At 39.9% G+C, this 18,340-nt stretch overlaps 1 protein-coding gene across 2 annotated transcripts in view; it reads left to right on the forward strand.

Annotated features, from left to right (window-relative positions):
• Agpat5 (1-acylglycerol-3-phosphate O-acyltransferase 5) overlaps positions 1–18,340 on the forward strand; it is a 59,492-nt gene that overhangs the window by 6,664 nt on the left and 34,488 nt on the right. Inside the window, exon 1 of one of the 2 annotated variants that reach the window (XM_051169434.1) lies at positions 11,524–11,710. The exons of the other annotated variant lie outside the window; for it this stretch is intronic. Within the exon in view, the coding sequence (XP_051025391.1) occupies positions 11,663–11,710 (48 nt within the window). The 5' untranslated portion in view covers positions 11,524–11,662. Of the gene's footprint in view, positions 1–11,523; positions 11,711–18,340 lie in introns of those variants that run through there. 2 annotated transcript variants of the gene reach the window in all.

Here is an 18,340-nt window from a genome sequence, read left to right on the forward strand (position 1 = left end):
GTAGCATTTAGGTCTAAGGTGCTGCTATTCCTGTAAATGCGCAGACTCCCGACTTTTAGGGTTTGTACTTTGCACAGAAGCTTTTTTCAATTCTCAGAAAACAAAGACTTTTTACCTGGCTGCCAAATAGACTGGTTTGTTCTTTCTTTGGCACTGTCTTATCAAGTATTTTAAACTCTTCCTAAGTCATGTTTGCATCTACACCCTGCTGAAGGCAGCTATATTCCTTGGAGTTAGAGGAGACTCACAGGTCCTCCAGCCTGATACTTGTATCGTGTCTTTCCACCTTGGAATCTACTATCAGTGATCTTTAAAATTAAATGTTGTTTATGCCCTCAATTTTGTTCCTGTTTGCTTATTTATCATCTTTGTGATTCTTAAAAACCCTAAGTTACTTGCTTTGTTTAGCTGGAAGCCATAGAACTGGGTGGACTTGGGTGTGCCTTTACTTAAGCAAAGTGAGTGAAACCTTTGAGTCAGGAAATTGTTTCCCAAGTGTAACTCTAGTTTAACACAACTTAAACCTGGCTAGGAAATTGGCTAACTTAAAAGATTTATAAGACAATTTTAGAAAAATGTGATTGAAACTTTCGCTTTTATACTTTTTGTAAACATAAGACAAACTGATTTAATGTTTCACTTGTGAAGTCTTTTGTAAAATAATGCTTTTATTTATTTTTGAAAACTTCATACAATATAGTTTAACCAGATTCTATTTTTCTCTCCCAGTTCTTCCAGACCCTCTGCCTTTTATAATTATTTTATTTTAACTTTTTATTGATTCTTTGTGAATTTCACGTCATGCACTCCAATCCCACTTATCTTCCTATCTCTCCATATCTGCCCTTGAAACCTGCTCCCATCAAAGAAAACCAAAAATAATAATACAAAAAGAATAAAACAACAACAGCAAAACATTTTGCTGTGGAAACTGTGGTATGTCACAATATGTCCTGTTGCACTCACAGTATACCCTTTTCCTAAACAGCTTTGCTTGCAGATGTTCATTGCAGTAAGTCATTGGTCTGGTTCAAGGCCTCTGACTTCTGCTACACTAGCAATACTGCATCCTTACTGTGACTCCTCTCAGCTATCCTGTTGTTGCCCTGTGTCATGGAGATCCTGCAGACTTGGATCTATGGGACTGGCCTCTTCACCGGCTTCAGCATTCATGCATGGGTAGATGTTGGGGTGTGCCAACTCAGAGTCCTGGATCTGGGCCTGGGTGGTAGCTGAGTTGTTTAGCCTGCCAGCTCTCCTGCACCCATGTTACCAGGGCCAGCTCTTCAGTGCTGCCCAGTTGAGGGGTGAATGCTCTAGCCAATGAGCGGTACAGCCAGCCCTCTTGCTCTCAACATCCTAGAGGCCAGCTCTCCTGAGTGCCATAGCTGGTGAGGGGCGGGGCCAGCTCTAGGCAGCCCTTGGACATCAACATGGCCCCAGGTGGCAGGGCAGGCCAGATCAGGGACATCCACATGGCCTTTGGTGGTAACATGTGCCATGGACATTGACACAGATGCCCCAAAGCTGCAGAACCATGGACCCAGACATGGTTCGTCAAGTCCTCAGGCAGCAGCACAGGCCACTTACATCAGGCTGTTCCTCACCATCTCATGTCTCAGTTCTGCCTCTGTTCATTGTGCATACACTGTTCTGCTTTTCTTTCTATCCTATCTCGTCACCAGTTACTTGACCATCTTAGTGGTGCCTGAGGCCTCTGGGTGTCCTCTGCCCAGCCTATGCCACATGGTGTTTGAACAGGGCTTGTGTAGTCTTTTAACACCTTAGTTTTCTAATAAATAACGGATTCAACAAAACATTGAGACATTTTGAGAAAGCCACATTTCCCTGTCTGCTTACCCTACACACACCTTCCTTGGGTCTGTAACTAGTTTGTTATGAAACTTTAGATATGTTCAAAGAGTTTTAAATGAACATTAGAGTTGAGGGAGATACCCCAGTGACAGCGATTTCTTGGATGGGCTTTTAGCCATGCAGGGCATATGTCTGTGTACTTCCACGAGGGAAGCAAAAGGAAAGAAACATGGCTGGGTTTTTGTAAGACGATCTAATATTGAGGAGCTGACGACACTTGGGAATTGACACGTGGGTTTTCATCTGTTTATCTCCATCCACACTCACACATGCACTTCGATTCAGGTGCTGTGCTGGTCTCTTGTGCGTGAAGAACTGAATGGAGCTCACATTCTAGTGGGGAGACAAGCAGTAACAAATGATTCACATTGCCTGTGCTGTGTAGTCTTGTTTACTTAGTGGGTGGAAGGTGGGGTTTGCAAAAGCTTTTCTGAGCAAGTGCTCTGAAAAAGGACCAGTCTGGAAGCTAGTTGGGCAACCCAGGTGGACATACTGGTCAGGGTGGTGAAGGAGCAGTCTGGAAGCTAGTCGGGCGACCCAGGTGGACACACTGGTCAGGGTGGTAAAGGAGCACCTGTATGAGAATGAAAAGAATCCTCCCAGGTCTATTTTAAAAACAGCCAATATGGGGCCTGGAGAGGTGGCTCAGAGCATAAGAGAAGGAAGGTACTATGCTTCCAGAGGACCTGAGCTGGCTTCCATGGCAGGCGACTCACAACCACCTGTGACTGCAGTTCCAGGGGGATCCAATGCCTCTGGCCTTCTCAGGCACCTGCGCTCATGTGCACACGGCAATGCACCTGCACACACAATTAAATTAAAAATGAATCCTTAAAAACAAAAAGCAGCAGCTATGGCTTTGTGATTGGTAACAGGAATGCTTCTGTGTGTCAGTGTTGTCATATTGAACGCATATGGGAGACACCATTCTTAGCTTTTTATAGACAGAAAACAGGCCCAGGCAGTTCACAGGTATAGTCTTCGTGACAGACCAGTTTCAGGGCTGTGTTTGAAGATGCTTTTACAAGCAGTGATTGAAGTGAGTTCACTGTTCTTGGGGTATTCGTGCTATAAAAGCACAGAGAAACAATTACAGAAAATACTGATATCTGCAGTTGTTGGGTAGTTGTTTACTAAATTTTCCAAAGAGAGGGAAAAGAACTCCTCAGAGTAACTTCTTACTTGGGTTATTGAAATATGCTTCACTGCTTATGACAAGTTCTTTTGAATCTTCACTCCAATACAAGTCACATAGTTATATGACTGAACAAGGCAAAGTGGTTCTCAGTTACTACTAGACTGAATGTGACACCAGGACTACTGTGAAGACTTCTGGCATGGCATTTAAGGCCTCTTAATTCTGTCCTGTCCTGCTGTGCGGTTCTCTGGCGTCATTCTACCCAAACTGCTTCTTTTTGCGTTATAAAAATAATCTCTATGGTGTACTTTAAAACGGATGCTCCTCTGCATGCTTAAGGTGCAGCTCAATCAAACCTGTGCTGGTCCTTACCTGCCATCATACCTCACCTTTTACACCATTAACATATCATTTGGGGATCAAATTAGTATGTCATGATGTGTGTATTGTCTCCTCTCCAAGATCGTGATCTCTTGGAACCGTCAGTAAAGGGAGAATGACCTTTTTGAATGAAAAGTGTAGAGGCCTCACAGGGAATCCACTCTAGAGGTTCTGTGGATATGTGTTAAATCTTACTTTTAAGGAATGGGGTTTTTTTGGGGGAATGGTTTGCTAATATGGTTAAGTGTTTATCTAACAAGGTTCACATTTACTGAGTATTGAATCCCCAGGAATATGATGAAATAGGTAAAGCAAGACAGTGGAAAAGAATTCTGGGACTGCCAAGGAACAGACAAGTCTTTGTTTGCTAGTTTAAAAGCCTGTGGTTTTGGAATTTTTAAAAGGCAGTACACCAAGATTTACTTTGTTTCTCCCATGTCACTAAAGGCAACTACAGATCAAAGTTTTATGACGGTGTCTGAGTGCATGTGTCCCTGTAAGACTACTTCACACGCTGGCAACTTTGCTGTCATGTTTATGGAAATTCAAGGATAGGAAATAAATGAGTTCACATCTAGAAGAGTTACAGTAAGTTCCAGCCTGTATTAGGCACTAGCCACAGCTAGGGACCAGTGGTTTACATTGATAAAATGGTTGTAATTCAGGTTAAAAGACATCAGTTAATAAGAAAAACTGTAACTGTATAATGAGTTAAAGACCAAAATAAATACATAAACAAGTAACTTTAGAAATAAGGAACAATGCTACTGAATCCCAGATTTTAAAAATGAGGTTGCAGCTGTTCTTTGTATTAGTTGGTGACTGTGTGAGTTGGATGGATTGTGGTGACTGTCACTTCTCTGTGCACCTATAGAATGCTTTGTTCCTTGGATTGTGGTGACTGTCACTTCTCTGTGCACCTATAGAATGCTTTGTTCCTTGGATTGTGGTGACTGTCACTTCTCTGTGCACCTATAGAATGCTTTGTTCCTTGGATTGTGGTGACTGTCACTTCTCTATGCACCTATAGAATGCCTTGGCCCCTTTCCGGGTATGTATTGCTGCATGGCCTTCTTGATGTTCATTTGTTGTTGTTGTTGTTTTTGTTTTGTTTTGTTTTTGTAAGGGCTTCGTATATCTTATCCTTATGGTTAATATTCAGAGTGAAAAAATAATTATGCATGTTTCTTTAAAACAAAACATTTTATTTAGGGTAGGATCTTAGCGCAGGCTTACGTAAGGTGACCTTGAACTTCTGATCCTCCTGAGAGCCGGGATTTGTGTGGTGCTTAGGATCAGATCCAGGTCTGTATACATGCTAGGCAAGCATTCTTCCAGCTGAGCTGTCTCCCTAGGCCTCATATGTGAACTTTTGTGGAGAATACTTTTGTTAAGACTTAGAGATTCTTTTTTTTTTTTTTTTTAAGATTTATTTTATTGTATATACAGTGTTCTAACTGCATGTAACTCCTGCAGGCCATTATAGATGGTTGTGAGCCATCATGTGGTTGCTGGGAATTGAACTCAGGATCGTTGGAAGAACAGCAAGTGCTCTTAACCTCTGAGCTGTCTCTCCAGCCCAAGACTTAGAGATCCTTAAAACAATAAAAACATCTTTAAATGCAATAATCTGTAGGACTCTGAAGTTTTTGAAAACTTTATCTACCTACTGTTTTAAGGATTCTTTGACAATAAGACAGGTTAACTCCTGGGAACACCCAGCCTACCTCAAAGAGGATGATGAGCATCAAAGAACCTCCTTATGGAGATGGCTTCAAATGTGGCAAACCAGCCACTGGGCAAATGTCCTGATTCTGCCACAGACAGAACTCTGCCTTAAAATGGGCAAGCTTGGATGCAGTCAATGGCCAAACTCTGCCAAGACAGGGTAAGCAAGTCCTCAATAGTTCCTGCCTCATAAATATGTGTGTCAGATGTACTAGGCTAGAAGGCTAAAGATAATGCTCCAACATTATAGAGAGTTTTGTGTGACTGTTCAGGCAGCGAACTGTCCCTGTCATTTTTTTTTTTTTTCACACTGGAAACTGCTAACATGCACTTCCTGTTTATGCAGGTAATTAATGTTATCCCTTCTCAAGTCTCTGATGGGGCTGAAGACCAGATAGTTTAGTTTTGCAATTAATCTTAGCTGTTTAGGGGTTAAGATGTTTTTAGGTCTAGACAGATGTTTTAAGTTGATAGAGATGAGATATGATAGGTACTGATTTACATTCAGGATTTTAGACTCACCAAGGTAGGGAAGATGTTTTCTTCAAGGTTGCCAAATACAAATAGCCAAAACACTATGAATAGAACATTAATATAATTTCTGATTGTTCCGTGATTCAGTTCTTCTTGCTGTATGTAGCTTATTTTATATGTGTGTAATAATATGAATGTATATGTAAAAATGTATTTTAAAAAAGACAGAGATCTGGAATCACCTAAGAGATGTGCTTTTGGGTGTGTCTTGAGGGTGTTTCCACAAAGGTTTAACTAAATGTGTCCTTATCCAATAGGCTGGGGCCCTGAACTCAAATAGAAAGAAAAAAGAGGAAGCCAGGTGAGCAGCAACATTTGTCTGTTCCCAGCCATGGACACAGTGTGGCCAGCTGCCTGCACTCCTGCTACCATGCTTTTCTACCTTTGTAGATGTATCCCCCTTAAACTTTGTAAATCCTTTATCCCCTCTGAAACTTCAAGCCAAAATAAGTCCCTTTCCCCTAAGGCAGGGTTTCTCTGTGTAGCCCTGGCTGTCGTGGAACTCAGAGGTCCACCTGCCTCTGCCTCCGGAGTGTTGGGTCTAAAGGAGTGCGCCACCACACGTGGCTAAAATAAATCCTTCTTAAATTGCTTCTGTCAAATACCTTGACACAATGATAAGAAAATTAATTAATACAAAGACTAAGTGAGATAATATTGTCTAGTTCAGAGATTAGTAGGTAATAGATGGTGAGGGGGAAAAGTGAACCCTTCTGAAGTAAGTATAGTATCAGGAGACATGCATGCTGATCGCATGGGTTTCTACTTACATCACATGGTAATTGTTTTGCATTCTGATCATTAATCAAATAATTGTGTTTACCACTTTAGTCTTCTTACAATACATAATTTTACTAATTAGTAATTAAGTAAATTTACTATTTACTTAATGAAACATTTTAGATCGGACTAAGAAAAAGGCCACAGGTTTTGTACATATTACAGTAGACATGCCTTGGTAGGTGGAAATCCTGTATTTCTATACAAAGACAGCTAGAACACATCTTTAGGTGATTTCATTAAGGAAACAGGAAGTGTGGTTGGCCGTTCAGCATAGCCTTTTAAAGCCATAAAGACTATATGTGAGCATATTTTTTAATATGCAGAAATTCTCTAAAATAACTAGTATAGTAATACACAACCAGTAAGTCTCTTATTACTATAAAACACTGTGCAGTTGTATGTGCAGCACTTTGATGTGACTGGCACTGCAGTGGGTTTGCTCACATCAGCATTTACCCATACAGGATGGCTATCAGACAGGCTTTGAGAAGTCTTCAGCTTCCTGGAAACTCGCAGGGTTACTTCTCTAATTTTATGCTGCTCATGGTTGAATAAAGTGTTAAATGGCATGCATGGCTGTTTCATAGGCATAAAAACACATTTAAAAATTCATTTTACATGACCATAAGCACAGAGTTTAAATTGTACATGCATCTTAGTGTCCTTGTAGCTGCATTTCAGTGTAATTGGAAGGACATGGGCTAGTCAGTTAGCTATTTCTTTTACTTGAGCATTTTGAATGAAAAATGTGTTACATCCAAAAAATAATGTAACTGTTGCCCCTCTCCCCCTATGTCACCACACTCAGCATTGCCATTGGTTATATCAGATAATATTGTTCCAGATGTACCAGTGTATACAGAGTAGTTTATGTAGTCTCATTTATGTCACTGTAATCCTATGAGGAGCAATTACTATATTATACCTTACAGTTAATGAGGTAGGTATGGAGAAAGCACACATCACATCCATTTCTTGTGAAAGATGGAGGACTGGGATTCAAAGCAGGGCCTTAGATCAGGTTTAATACTCTGCAGCCTGTGTTGCGAAAGACAACCTTCAGATTGTGTATGCAAGACCTGGTAATTAAACGACCAAAGGCAGGCTAGCTGTAGAGAAGTGTCAGTTGTATTGATGTTGATATTTTTACTAACTGGGCACCCTGGCAAGTGCCTGTAATCCCAGCACTCAAAGGCAGAGGCAGGTGGATCACTGTGAGTTTAAAATCAGCCCGGTCTACAAGTCCAGTCCAGAACAGCCAAGGCTACACAGAGAAACTCTGTCTCAAAAAACTAAAACTTGAAGGGAACTTGGAAGACATTAGATACTCTCATCAAGGGGGTGATGAATTATGCAGTGACTAGTGTAAAGGAAGCGTCTTTAAGGGGTAGTAAGCTGTGGGACAATGAATGCTACACACCTCGGGGTGGCAGCTTAGGGCTTCCTGCTGCAGAGGGGCTGCTTTGACGAATGGGAAGTCCATGTTCCCTTTATAGGAGCTATACTCCGGCTCTAAGCAGAAGACCAAGGGTAGAGAGCTTTTCTTGTGCCTGCTACTTCTTAGCTATTTTCACTCACATTGTTCTTAAACCAAAAGGTCATATTTTAGATTTAGTTATGATTTCTTTCAACAATATCATTTATATTTGAGAACAATGAGACTTTTTTCTCAATATGTATTATATTTCAACTTTTACATGCAGAAAGTAATGGACCTTACTGAGATAAATGAAGAACATACCTTTAAACTTGGTTAATTCTTTTATGTTACTAACCAAAACACTTGATAGGGAGACTTTTTATTTTTTTCAGTCTCACAGCAGAGCAGCCTGGCAGAGCGGCTCAGTCAATGGCAGCAGGAGTGTGCTCACATGGTAATAGACCAAGAATTGAAGAGCAAAGCCAGAACTAGGGGCTAGGTTATAACCTTAAAGGTCATCTTCGTAACTCTGCCAGCTAGGCCCCACTTCTTGAAGGTCGCACCAGATACACACACACACACACACACACACACACACACACACACACACACACACACACACACACACACACACAGCCCTTGGGGGAAAATGGTGCCGCCATCTGGGGGATAAACACTGGAAGCATAAGCCATGGGGACCATTGCACACTCAAAGCACAGCAGTACTGAGTACAAAGTACTGAGTGTTGTACTACATGGACACCTTGGGCATTAAATTCCATTTTCCTGCCTGTTACTGATGGCACACCAGCCATCAAGTAGTTTTCATGTCACAGAACAAATCAAAAATTATCTAGAAAACTGATGGACATGAGGGGAAGACATTCTGTGTAGACAAGCATGCTTGACTAACGCAGATCATTATTTTGAGAGTATTTGAATTGTCTGCATCTAACTTAACAGAAAAAAAAAAAAAGAAAATTAATCCCTTTCTTTAAAGAGACTTTAAATGGGCTCTGTGTGTGTGTGTGTGTGTGTGTGTGTGTGTGTGTGTGTGTGTGTGTGTGTGTGTGTTTAGGTCAGAGGACAGCTTTCAGGAGTTGATATTCGACTGCGTAGGCTCTAGAGATCAAACTCAGATTATCAGGGTTGGCATCAGGTGTCTTTATACCCTGAATCATCTCACTGGTCTTAGATGATGTTTGAAAAAAGTGGAAGATTCTAAAGTTACTTAAATAGTTACATAAAATGTAAAAACATATTTTCATGTATCTTGTTTTGGAAATACTTTTATTAAATTTACTAAAGTAAATGAGAACTAGAAGGTTCATAGAATGGTGTCTTTAGAAGTCTCCAGTACATTTAACATGTTTTATTTATGTTTATTCTAAAATGACTTTTATGTTCAAAAGGATGCATAATTTTACTGATGCAAAGCAAAAATGTAAACTTAATGGTTCCGTGAGCATCTGTCTGTTGGAAACTATCTGGGTACTCAAGTCTAGGCTAGATAACAGGCTAATGGGACCCATGTAAGGACTTGTAAGTCAGTCTGTACAAGGTGTCCTTGGCCCTCTCCTAGGACTGTGAACAGGACACGCTGTGTTGCAAAGCCCCTATGATGAATCAAGCCTGCAATTAGGCTGAAAGTGGGAAGGCATCAATGAGGAGTGATTGGCTGAGAGAGCCATGCAGAGAGGGCCATAGTGAGTCAAATGCATAGGCAACCATATGGTGATCTACAGTGTTTATCTGTAAGTAGTTCGTAACTTCTTAACTCTTTTTTAAAAATATATTTTATTAATTTATTCATATTACATCTCAATTGTTATCCCATCCCTTGTATCCTCCCATCCCTCCCTCCCTCCCATTTTCCCCTTACTCCCCTCCCCTATGACTCTGACTGAGGGGGACCTCCTCCTCCTGTATATGTTCATAGGGTATCAAGAAGAGCATTATGACGGGCGAATCTGGGCCCAGGGGTCCTGCTCAAACTATGGCACCAGCCAAGGACAATATGTGCAGTAAACTTTGAACCCCTACCCAGATCTATCCAATGGAGAGGACATTCTCCATAGTTGAGTGGAGAGTGGGGACTGACTTTCACACAAACTCTGGTGCCCCATATTTGACAATGTCCCCTGGATGGGGAGGCCTGGTGGCACTCAGAGGAAGGATAGCAGGTAACTTCTTAACTCTTAAAGGAAATCTCCAGCCCCACTCTGCAGACCAGACTGCTCTGGAACTCATTGTGCAAGCCCAGGGTGGCCTCATAGTCACATCGTCCTTCTGACACAGCCGCCCAAGTGCTGGAGTTAGAAGTATGAGCTACTGTACCTGGCCTCTTAGCTTTTTAAAATTCGAAAACACTACAACCGTGTAATTAGTTATATACTTGTTAATAAAATAATAGTAATTGGGTCTGGAGAATTGGTTCAGGGATGGCTCAGGCTGCTTTTCCGGAGGGACCCAGGTTCAATTCCCAGGAGCCACATGGTGGCTCACAACCATCTGTAGCTCCAGTTCCCAGGGATTTGATGACTTTTTATGGCTTCTGCAGATACCAGGCAAGCATGTTGTATGCAGACATAAATATAGGCAAAATATTTATACAGATAAAGCCACATTTAAAAAATGATAGTAATAGCATTATTTTGAGATATATTTTTGCATATGTGGTATAGATGTATATAATATGCATGTTTGCATGTACGTGGGTGCTTGTGTGTGCAGGCAATGTGGCAACTACAGATTGGGGTCAGATGTCTTCCTTCATTGCTCCCCACTTACATACTGAGGCAGGCTCTCTCAGTTGAACCTAGAGCTCACTGATTTGGCTAGTGTAGCTAGCTGGTCTCCTCCAGGGATCCCTTTGTTCTTCCCTAGAGCTGGATTATAGGCAGGCCACCATGCTTGCATCTATAGCGCACTGGGGTCTAAAACCTAATTCCTATACTATGGCAAGTGCATTACCCACCCTAAAAACTCCAGCATCTTCCTGTCTGCCTTCTGTCTGTCTGTCTACCTACCTATCTAATTTATTTGGTTTTTCAAGACAGTTTTGTTTTTTGTTTTTTTTTTTGTTTGTTTTTTGTTTTGTATAGTCCAGAATGTCCTGGAACTTGAGGCTGGCCTCAAACTAAGATATCCTCCTGCTTCTGCCTCCTGGATGTTAGGATTAAAGGTCTGCTCCACATCTCACCACCCTCACCCGCAGCTAAAATTTCTATCTTTTAAACGACAATTTTAGAGCCTATAGAGATGGCTCAGCTTTTGCGTTGGTTCAGAGTTCAGTTTCCAGAACCCATGTCGAGCACCTCACAACCACCTGTAACTATAGCTCCAGGGGATCTGATGCCCTTTTCTGGATTCCCAATAGCACTTGCATGTGCATATATCCCCTAACATAATTAAAAATAAATCTTTAAAATATTTTCTTCCTTTTCATGTTAATAAGTGTAAAACCAAATACATAACTTCAAAAGACAAGAAATTTTAATCATTTTGTATAGAAATACTTATTCTTGCAACTTTAGAAATGTTGAAGGTTTAAAATTGTGTGTATTAGATACATAAACACTATTTGTATTCTTTCCTGATTTATTAATGCCTATTCAAAGTACTTGTAATGATTTGCATCTATTTTGGTTTTACAGTTCGTTCCTTCCCTTTGCTTTCAGATCTTCTGCAGTTTTACACATCATGGACTGCTCTATAGTTTGACTTTGTTTTTGTGGATTCCAAGCAGTTTGTAGTTTAAATAAAATAAAAGAGGCTATTGCTCAGATCTCTCCTCTGAGATAATGCTTTTTGGCCTCTTTTCACATTTCATCTGGAATCAGCAACTCTTGGTAAGCTATTGTGCATATGGGCAAAAAAATATCTATGTGTGCATACATATATGCATTTGAATCTCGTGTTTTTATGTACATAAGTACATAGATAAAATCTCTTAAAGGGATGTGAAATAAGTATGGGTGTTTTTGTTTGTTTGAGAAATGGGCTTTCTTGTACCCCAGGATGGCTTCAAATTCAATATATATAAAGTTTCCTGCTGCTTCTGGCTCTACCTCCCTGGTGCTGGGGTCACAGGTGTGCATTACTATGTCTGGGAAGCAGGAGTGGGAGTCTTCTGTACACTGGGAAAGCACTCTTATCAACTGGGCTATCTATATTCCCAGCTTCGTGACTTAAGTTCTTGATGCTACTTTGTTCCTTTTCATGTAGCATTTGAGTGGCATTTCTCCATCCTCTTGCCTAGTTGAATTCACTGTTTATGTGGACACCGCTGCAGAGCTGTTTGTAGACAGCAGGAGACTTTGTTTAGAAGTGATTCTCATAACGCAGCAGCTGACTTTTAAAAACAGGGTCTGTATAGTTACTTGCACTGACTTTTCTGTTGAACGTTGTGTCATGTGTGCTCCTCGCTCCCTCCCTCCTTTCTTGCTTGCTTGCTTTCTGAAGATTAGAGAAATTCATTGGTAAAAACAAAACTAGCTAAGTAAGAATAGGCAGAATCATGCTTGTGTCCAAAAACAGTAGTACAAAATTATGGTGTTTTAAAGGTAGAAGTGTGGAATCTTAAGCTGATCTTACCATTAACTTAACTGATCGTCAAGGTTTGCTTTGTTTTGAACAAAAAACGTGTGCCATTAACTGATAATGAGGAACTTTCCCCCCAAGAAACTAAATCATTGCTGGGCCAGGTAGTCTTCCATTTACTTCTAGTGTCATTGCATGTATTGGCTTTGTGTGTGGGGTGTGTGTGTGTGTGTGTGGGTGTGTGTGTATGTATGTGTGTGGTGTGTGTGTGTGGGTGTGTGTGTATGTATGTGTGTATGTTGCTAGATTGTGACCCTAGGACTTCTGCCATGCTAGGCAGGTGTTCTACCAGTGAGGGGGACCACAACTGTGGTGTTAGTTTGTGACCATAGTGGGTATAGCACTTACTTTGTGCTTTCTTTTCTAGCCCTCATTATGTTTGCTTTATTTTTAAACTAGACACAGTCTGATAAAGAACAACCTTGAAGTTCTATGTTTTTTAATCTTGTGATCTGTCTTTTAATGGTTTGTTTGCAATCTACATTCAAAAGACACATTTTAATAAATGGAGAGAGACAAACGGAGAGACAGAGACAGAGAGACAGACAGAGTGTGTGTGTGTGTGTGTGTGTGTGTGTGTGTGTGTGTGTGTGTGTGTTTAGCTGGATTTTGTTATGTAGCCCAGGCTGGTCTCAAATTCCCAACCCTCCCGCTTTAGCCACTCAAGTATTAGGGATTTCAGGCATGCCCCACCTCATCTGATAGAACGGCATCTTTCTATAGTTTGAGTATTGTCTTCAGCTCATAGGCTACATATATCACTAAAGAACATATATATATGAAAAAACACTGCCAATCATCTGTAATTCTTCTAAAGTGTACCCAGTGATCCTCAAATAGCTCTAGTTTATTGCTAAGAGGAGAGTGATTGATCATGAGTAGACACCCCAACATTAACCCTGCACAGATCAACTAACCATTGGTCACCTACTTGTTTTATTTATTTATGCTGTTTGTAAACTTCACTGTGCAGTTTTCTTAGAAAGGTAGCAGAAGCCTTACTCTAATGTCCTTGGCATCCTAACTTTAGATCATGTAGCTGTATTGTTTTACAGAGGGCTTATTAGTGTCTTCTTGTTGTTCTTGTTGTTCTTAAGGTGTTTGTGAGTAGTTTCAAAACTAAGAAGGTAATCCTTTCAGGTATGATAGACCCCAAAGCCTTAACTAACTTTTGTATAATCCTTAATGATAAATTATAAGAGCAACAATCAATTCAAAGTGCTCCAAAGAGAGAAAACAAATAAGCATCAGCAGTCATTCTTTCCCTTGAAGTCCCTTTCTTTATCATTGAATATTAAGACTTACAGAACAGAACTAGTGCAGTGAACCCCTGTCCTTATCACTTAGTTTAAAATAAGGTGTAGTCAGGTATAGTGGCTCATGCTACAGTCCCAGCACTCAGGAGGCAGAGGCCAACCTGGCCTGCATGAGATCCTGACTTGATGTTCCAGCCCAGAGAGACCTTCTGGCCTCCCTGTTCTAGTCTCCTAGCTCCTTGGCCTGAGGTTTGTTCCACACACAGGTGTACTAACTGCAACACATGGCTTTCATTTGGTCTTATGTTCAGAAACCCTTTCATCTCATTTGCTAAAACATACACAATGAATACACCAGCTCTCCATTTTACAGATCCTTAAAATATAGAGTATTTTCATAATATTTGTGTTATGTCACATTACAATTATGTATGTCTTTTACTGCTCTATGAAGTTTTCTATATTATTAACAATCAATAAGTTCTTGTGCATTTTTCTTAGGGGATATGAGTCATTCTGTCTTATTTTATGATCACTAACCTGTCCTATATTTAAGTGCTTTATGAGTATGAGCTATTTATGGTGTGTGAGGCTCTAAAGAGAACTCTGATGTTTGTTAGTTGTGGACAGAGCTAGTTATATTGTGGGCTTGTCTGTTGGCTCTGTTTCTTAACAATTAAAGTTTATTATACAACCCAACTAGCTTACACAAAAGGGAAAAAAGGTTAAAGGGAAACAAGAGTGAACCTTCTGGTATCCATTCCATGGGACGGATCCCTAGGTGTCTCTGGCCTGCATGCTGGTCCGGCCTGTTCGCTGATCCTCTTCCTGATCCACGTGCACTCAAGCCCAGTCTGAACCTGCTGCTCCTCTCTGTCCTCTCCACCTGCCTGTCTCTCCCATGCAAGGGGCGATCTCTCTCTCCCATTGAGGGTCGGTTAGAAACACAATAGTCCAGGTGGAGTCCCTTGGTCCCCTTCCTGAATTCCAGGCCTAGAGTGGCTCTACCCAGTCTATCTCAAGGTTAATCTCAGGGAGTATTCATGGTGTGTCCAAGGGCAAAGCCCGCCAAGACTACTTTTCACCTGTGACAAAGCTTACAATCCTTCCCACACATACCCCTTCCTTCTCTTAAAAAAAAAAAAAGAACTATATATATAAATATACATAATCATCAGGTATCAAGTACATAACCAAGTTCTTTTATATTTGTTAATCTGAGAAAAAGTATTCCACTATCCTACCAAAGAGAGTTCTTTCCCTTCATGAGAAATTGCAATTATCAATCTATAAATGTGTTTTTAATTCTTAAGCTAGAGTTTCTAGTAACACTGTGGCTATCTAGTCTTCAATCCCATCAGAGACCCAAGAAGGAAATTCTATCTAATAAAGGAAGTGCTGGCGGGCAACTTACAAGTGTGGATAGGACAGAGAAAGCAGACCACTTGGACAGTCACCTTATTCTCTCTTTCATTGGGGCAATCAGTCTTCATCCTTAACAGCTCAATACGTCCAACAAACTGCTTTTTGAAGCAGGAAATCCGACGGTCTGGTCCATCTAGTCTCTTCAAAGCTGGACAGTCAACTTTCCAGCATCACTGTTGATCATTGTGGACAGCAGCCTGTCATCAGCAGTAGAGATAAGAGCAGTTTCTCAGTCCAGTGACCATTCTGTCACCCTCGTCTCTTGATGCCCCCATCTTCAATGATGCATACGGAGATGCGGCCAGGAGCAGATGTCTCTCTCTGTCAGGAAAGCCCTCATCCTTAAATGCCATATTCTGTGGATCTCTGAAGAGTTTGAAGACCAACTCTCTATCTATTCTTACAGTTATCAATCTATTCCTTTGAAGACATAATACAAGAAATTAAACAAACCTGGTCTATGACAAAGTAAGTTAGTATCTAGTAAGATTTCTAGGTAACTAAATACCAACTTTTATCCCTGATCTTTTTGAACAGATTATTAATAGTTTTTCATAAGACATTACCTTTTCAAATGAGTGGCACATGAATAAAACATTAAATAAACATTGAACAAAATGATCTTAAGTTTCTAACATACAATATATATTTTGTCAACATATGACATACAATACATGAGGCAAAGAATGAATAGCAATATACAATTTAAGTTTTTAACAATGTGAAGCAAAAGTTGAAGTCTTAAATTTCCATCAATCAAAAGTCTTAAATTTTCACCAATCTACAATACCAATATAAGATTTTTGAAGCTAGTAGATTCTTTTATTCTATAAACCTATATCCTCCCTTTCCCCAACCTATATCCTCCCTTCCTTCCTCCCTTTTCTTTAATATTAGATGGGATAGAAAGATAAGAGAGAAAGAAAGAAGAAAGAAATCCCCAAATGAAACTTTTATTAATTGTAACTAACCCCCTTAAGCAAAAATGAGCATTGGTAACCCACCAAAAACACCCACCCCACCTACTGGGAATGGGGGCATCTTGTTCTCAAAATTACTTTATGCTGTTTAGGAGAAAAATGTTTTTTGGATACCCTAGAAAAATAATATATTGGCCAAGCGCTGGAAAAGCTAGCTGTATCTGTTTTTTGTCCAGTCTTTTTGGGATCGATCCTTTTGGCTAGCCATTTTATTGTTATTATGCATGCAATTTTTGGAGGAAGCAGTAGTGCCAGAGGCAGAAGTTTGATCTTCATCATTGTCCTGTTTTTTTTTTTTTTTTTTTTTCTGAAAATAAGCAAACTTTTGAAATCATTAGTATAGGTATGTTAGTACATATAATTTTTCAAGGAAACATCAGTTGAGGCACCTTGCTTGAGATGCCAGAGGCATACTTTTGGGGTTAAATCATTTTGCAAATAATACAGGGCTCTACCTGCATGTACACCAACAGGCCAGAAGAGGGCATTAGTTCTCCAAGGTGTATGAAACAATGTCAAGCTGTAAGAACCAGGTAGCTCTTAAGATTCACTTGCTATATGGTCAGATCTAATCTTTATAAGTTTGGTTGGTAGCCATATTTTTTCATTCCCTGTGGAAACATACGCATACCCACGACCCCATCTCAAAACTATTGCTGGTTTCCATTTCATACATACATATTGGTTGTCCCAGCTCCTCAGTTTTCTCTATCACCCAATATATCTCCATAGCTGACGTCCCTTCATCATTAACATTAAGAAAATTTAGAGTCAATAAAGCATTATTTAATTGGTCCCTAGGTGTCTTTACCCTTCCCTTTTGTTTAATAAGCATTTCTTTTAAGGTACGATTAGCTCTTTCCACAGCTGCTTGTCCTGTGGGGTTGTGAGGTATACCAGTAACATGTTTTATATTATAATACATAAAGAAGTTTTTCATCTTAAGGGACATGTATGCAGGAGCATTGTCAGTCTTAATTTGTGCAGGTATTCCCATAAATGCCATTATTTCCAATAAATGAGTAATCACACAGTCAGCCCTTTTAGAACTTAAGGCAGTTGCCCATTGAAAACCTGAATATGTATCAATGGTATGATGCACATACCTCATTTTCCCAAATTCTGCAAAATGAAGCACATCCATCTGCCAAATTTCATTCCTTTTGTTACCTCTAGGGTTAATTCCAGCAGGTAATGGTATTTGACTATGTAAGGAACATGTAGGACACTTATTAATTATTTCTCTGGCTTGTTCCCAAGTGATAGAGAATTTTTCTTCAAACTCTTACCATTGACATGATGTTTTTCATGAAATTTTGAGCCTTCGAATACATTACCTATCAATAATTTGTCAATCTCTTCATTTCTTGTGCCAATGGGCCTGGTAAACCTGTATGGGATCGAATATGAGTAATATACAAAGGATAATTTCTGCTTCTGATGACCTGTTGCAGTTCTATAAATAATGTAGTCAATTCTGTGTTATTAGGAGTAAATTCAGCAGTTTCTACATGCAAAACAACTCTTTCAGCATATTGAGAGTCAGTAATTGTATTAAGAGATTCAGGAAAATCTAAAAATACCATAAGGATTGCATATAATTCTGATCAGTAAATGGCTTTTAATCACCTTAGTTATTTTATCAGCCTTATAACCAGCCATACCTGATTTATTTGCATCCGTGAAGAAGGTGGGTGCCCCTGAGATTGGTGACCTCTTTACAATACTTGGAAGGATCCAATTAGTTCTTTTTATAAACTGTGTATGTTTGCCTTTTGGGTATCTATTGTCAATGTCTCCCAAATAGTTACTACAAGCTCTTTGCCAATCTTCATTAATTACCCATAATGACATAATCTCAGAATCAGTAAGAGGCACTACAATTTCTGTTGGGTCCATCCCTGACAGTTGGCGCAACCTTATTCTTCCCTTTGTAATTAATTCAGAAATTTTCTCTATGTATGTTTTCAATTTTTTGCTTTGTTTATTTGCCAGGAATATCCATTCTATGATTTGGCCTTCCCTTTGCATAAGAAGCCCAGTAGGAGAATGTTTTGAAGACAAAATAACCAGAATGCAACCAAATTCAGGATCAATTCCATCCACATATGCCTTTTGAAGTTTTTGCTCCACCAAAATTAACTCTTTTTGCCTCAGCGGTTAGACACCTTGGATTGTTTAAATCTGAATTCCCTTGTAATGTTTGAAACAAGTTACT

Source organism: Acomys russatus, chromosome 27 (genome assembly GCF_903995435.1).
Source record: "Acomys russatus chromosome 27, mAcoRus1.1, whole genome shotgun sequence".
Classification (NCBI taxonomy): domain Eukaryota; kingdom Metazoa; phylum Chordata; class Mammalia; order Rodentia; family Muridae; genus Acomys; species Acomys russatus.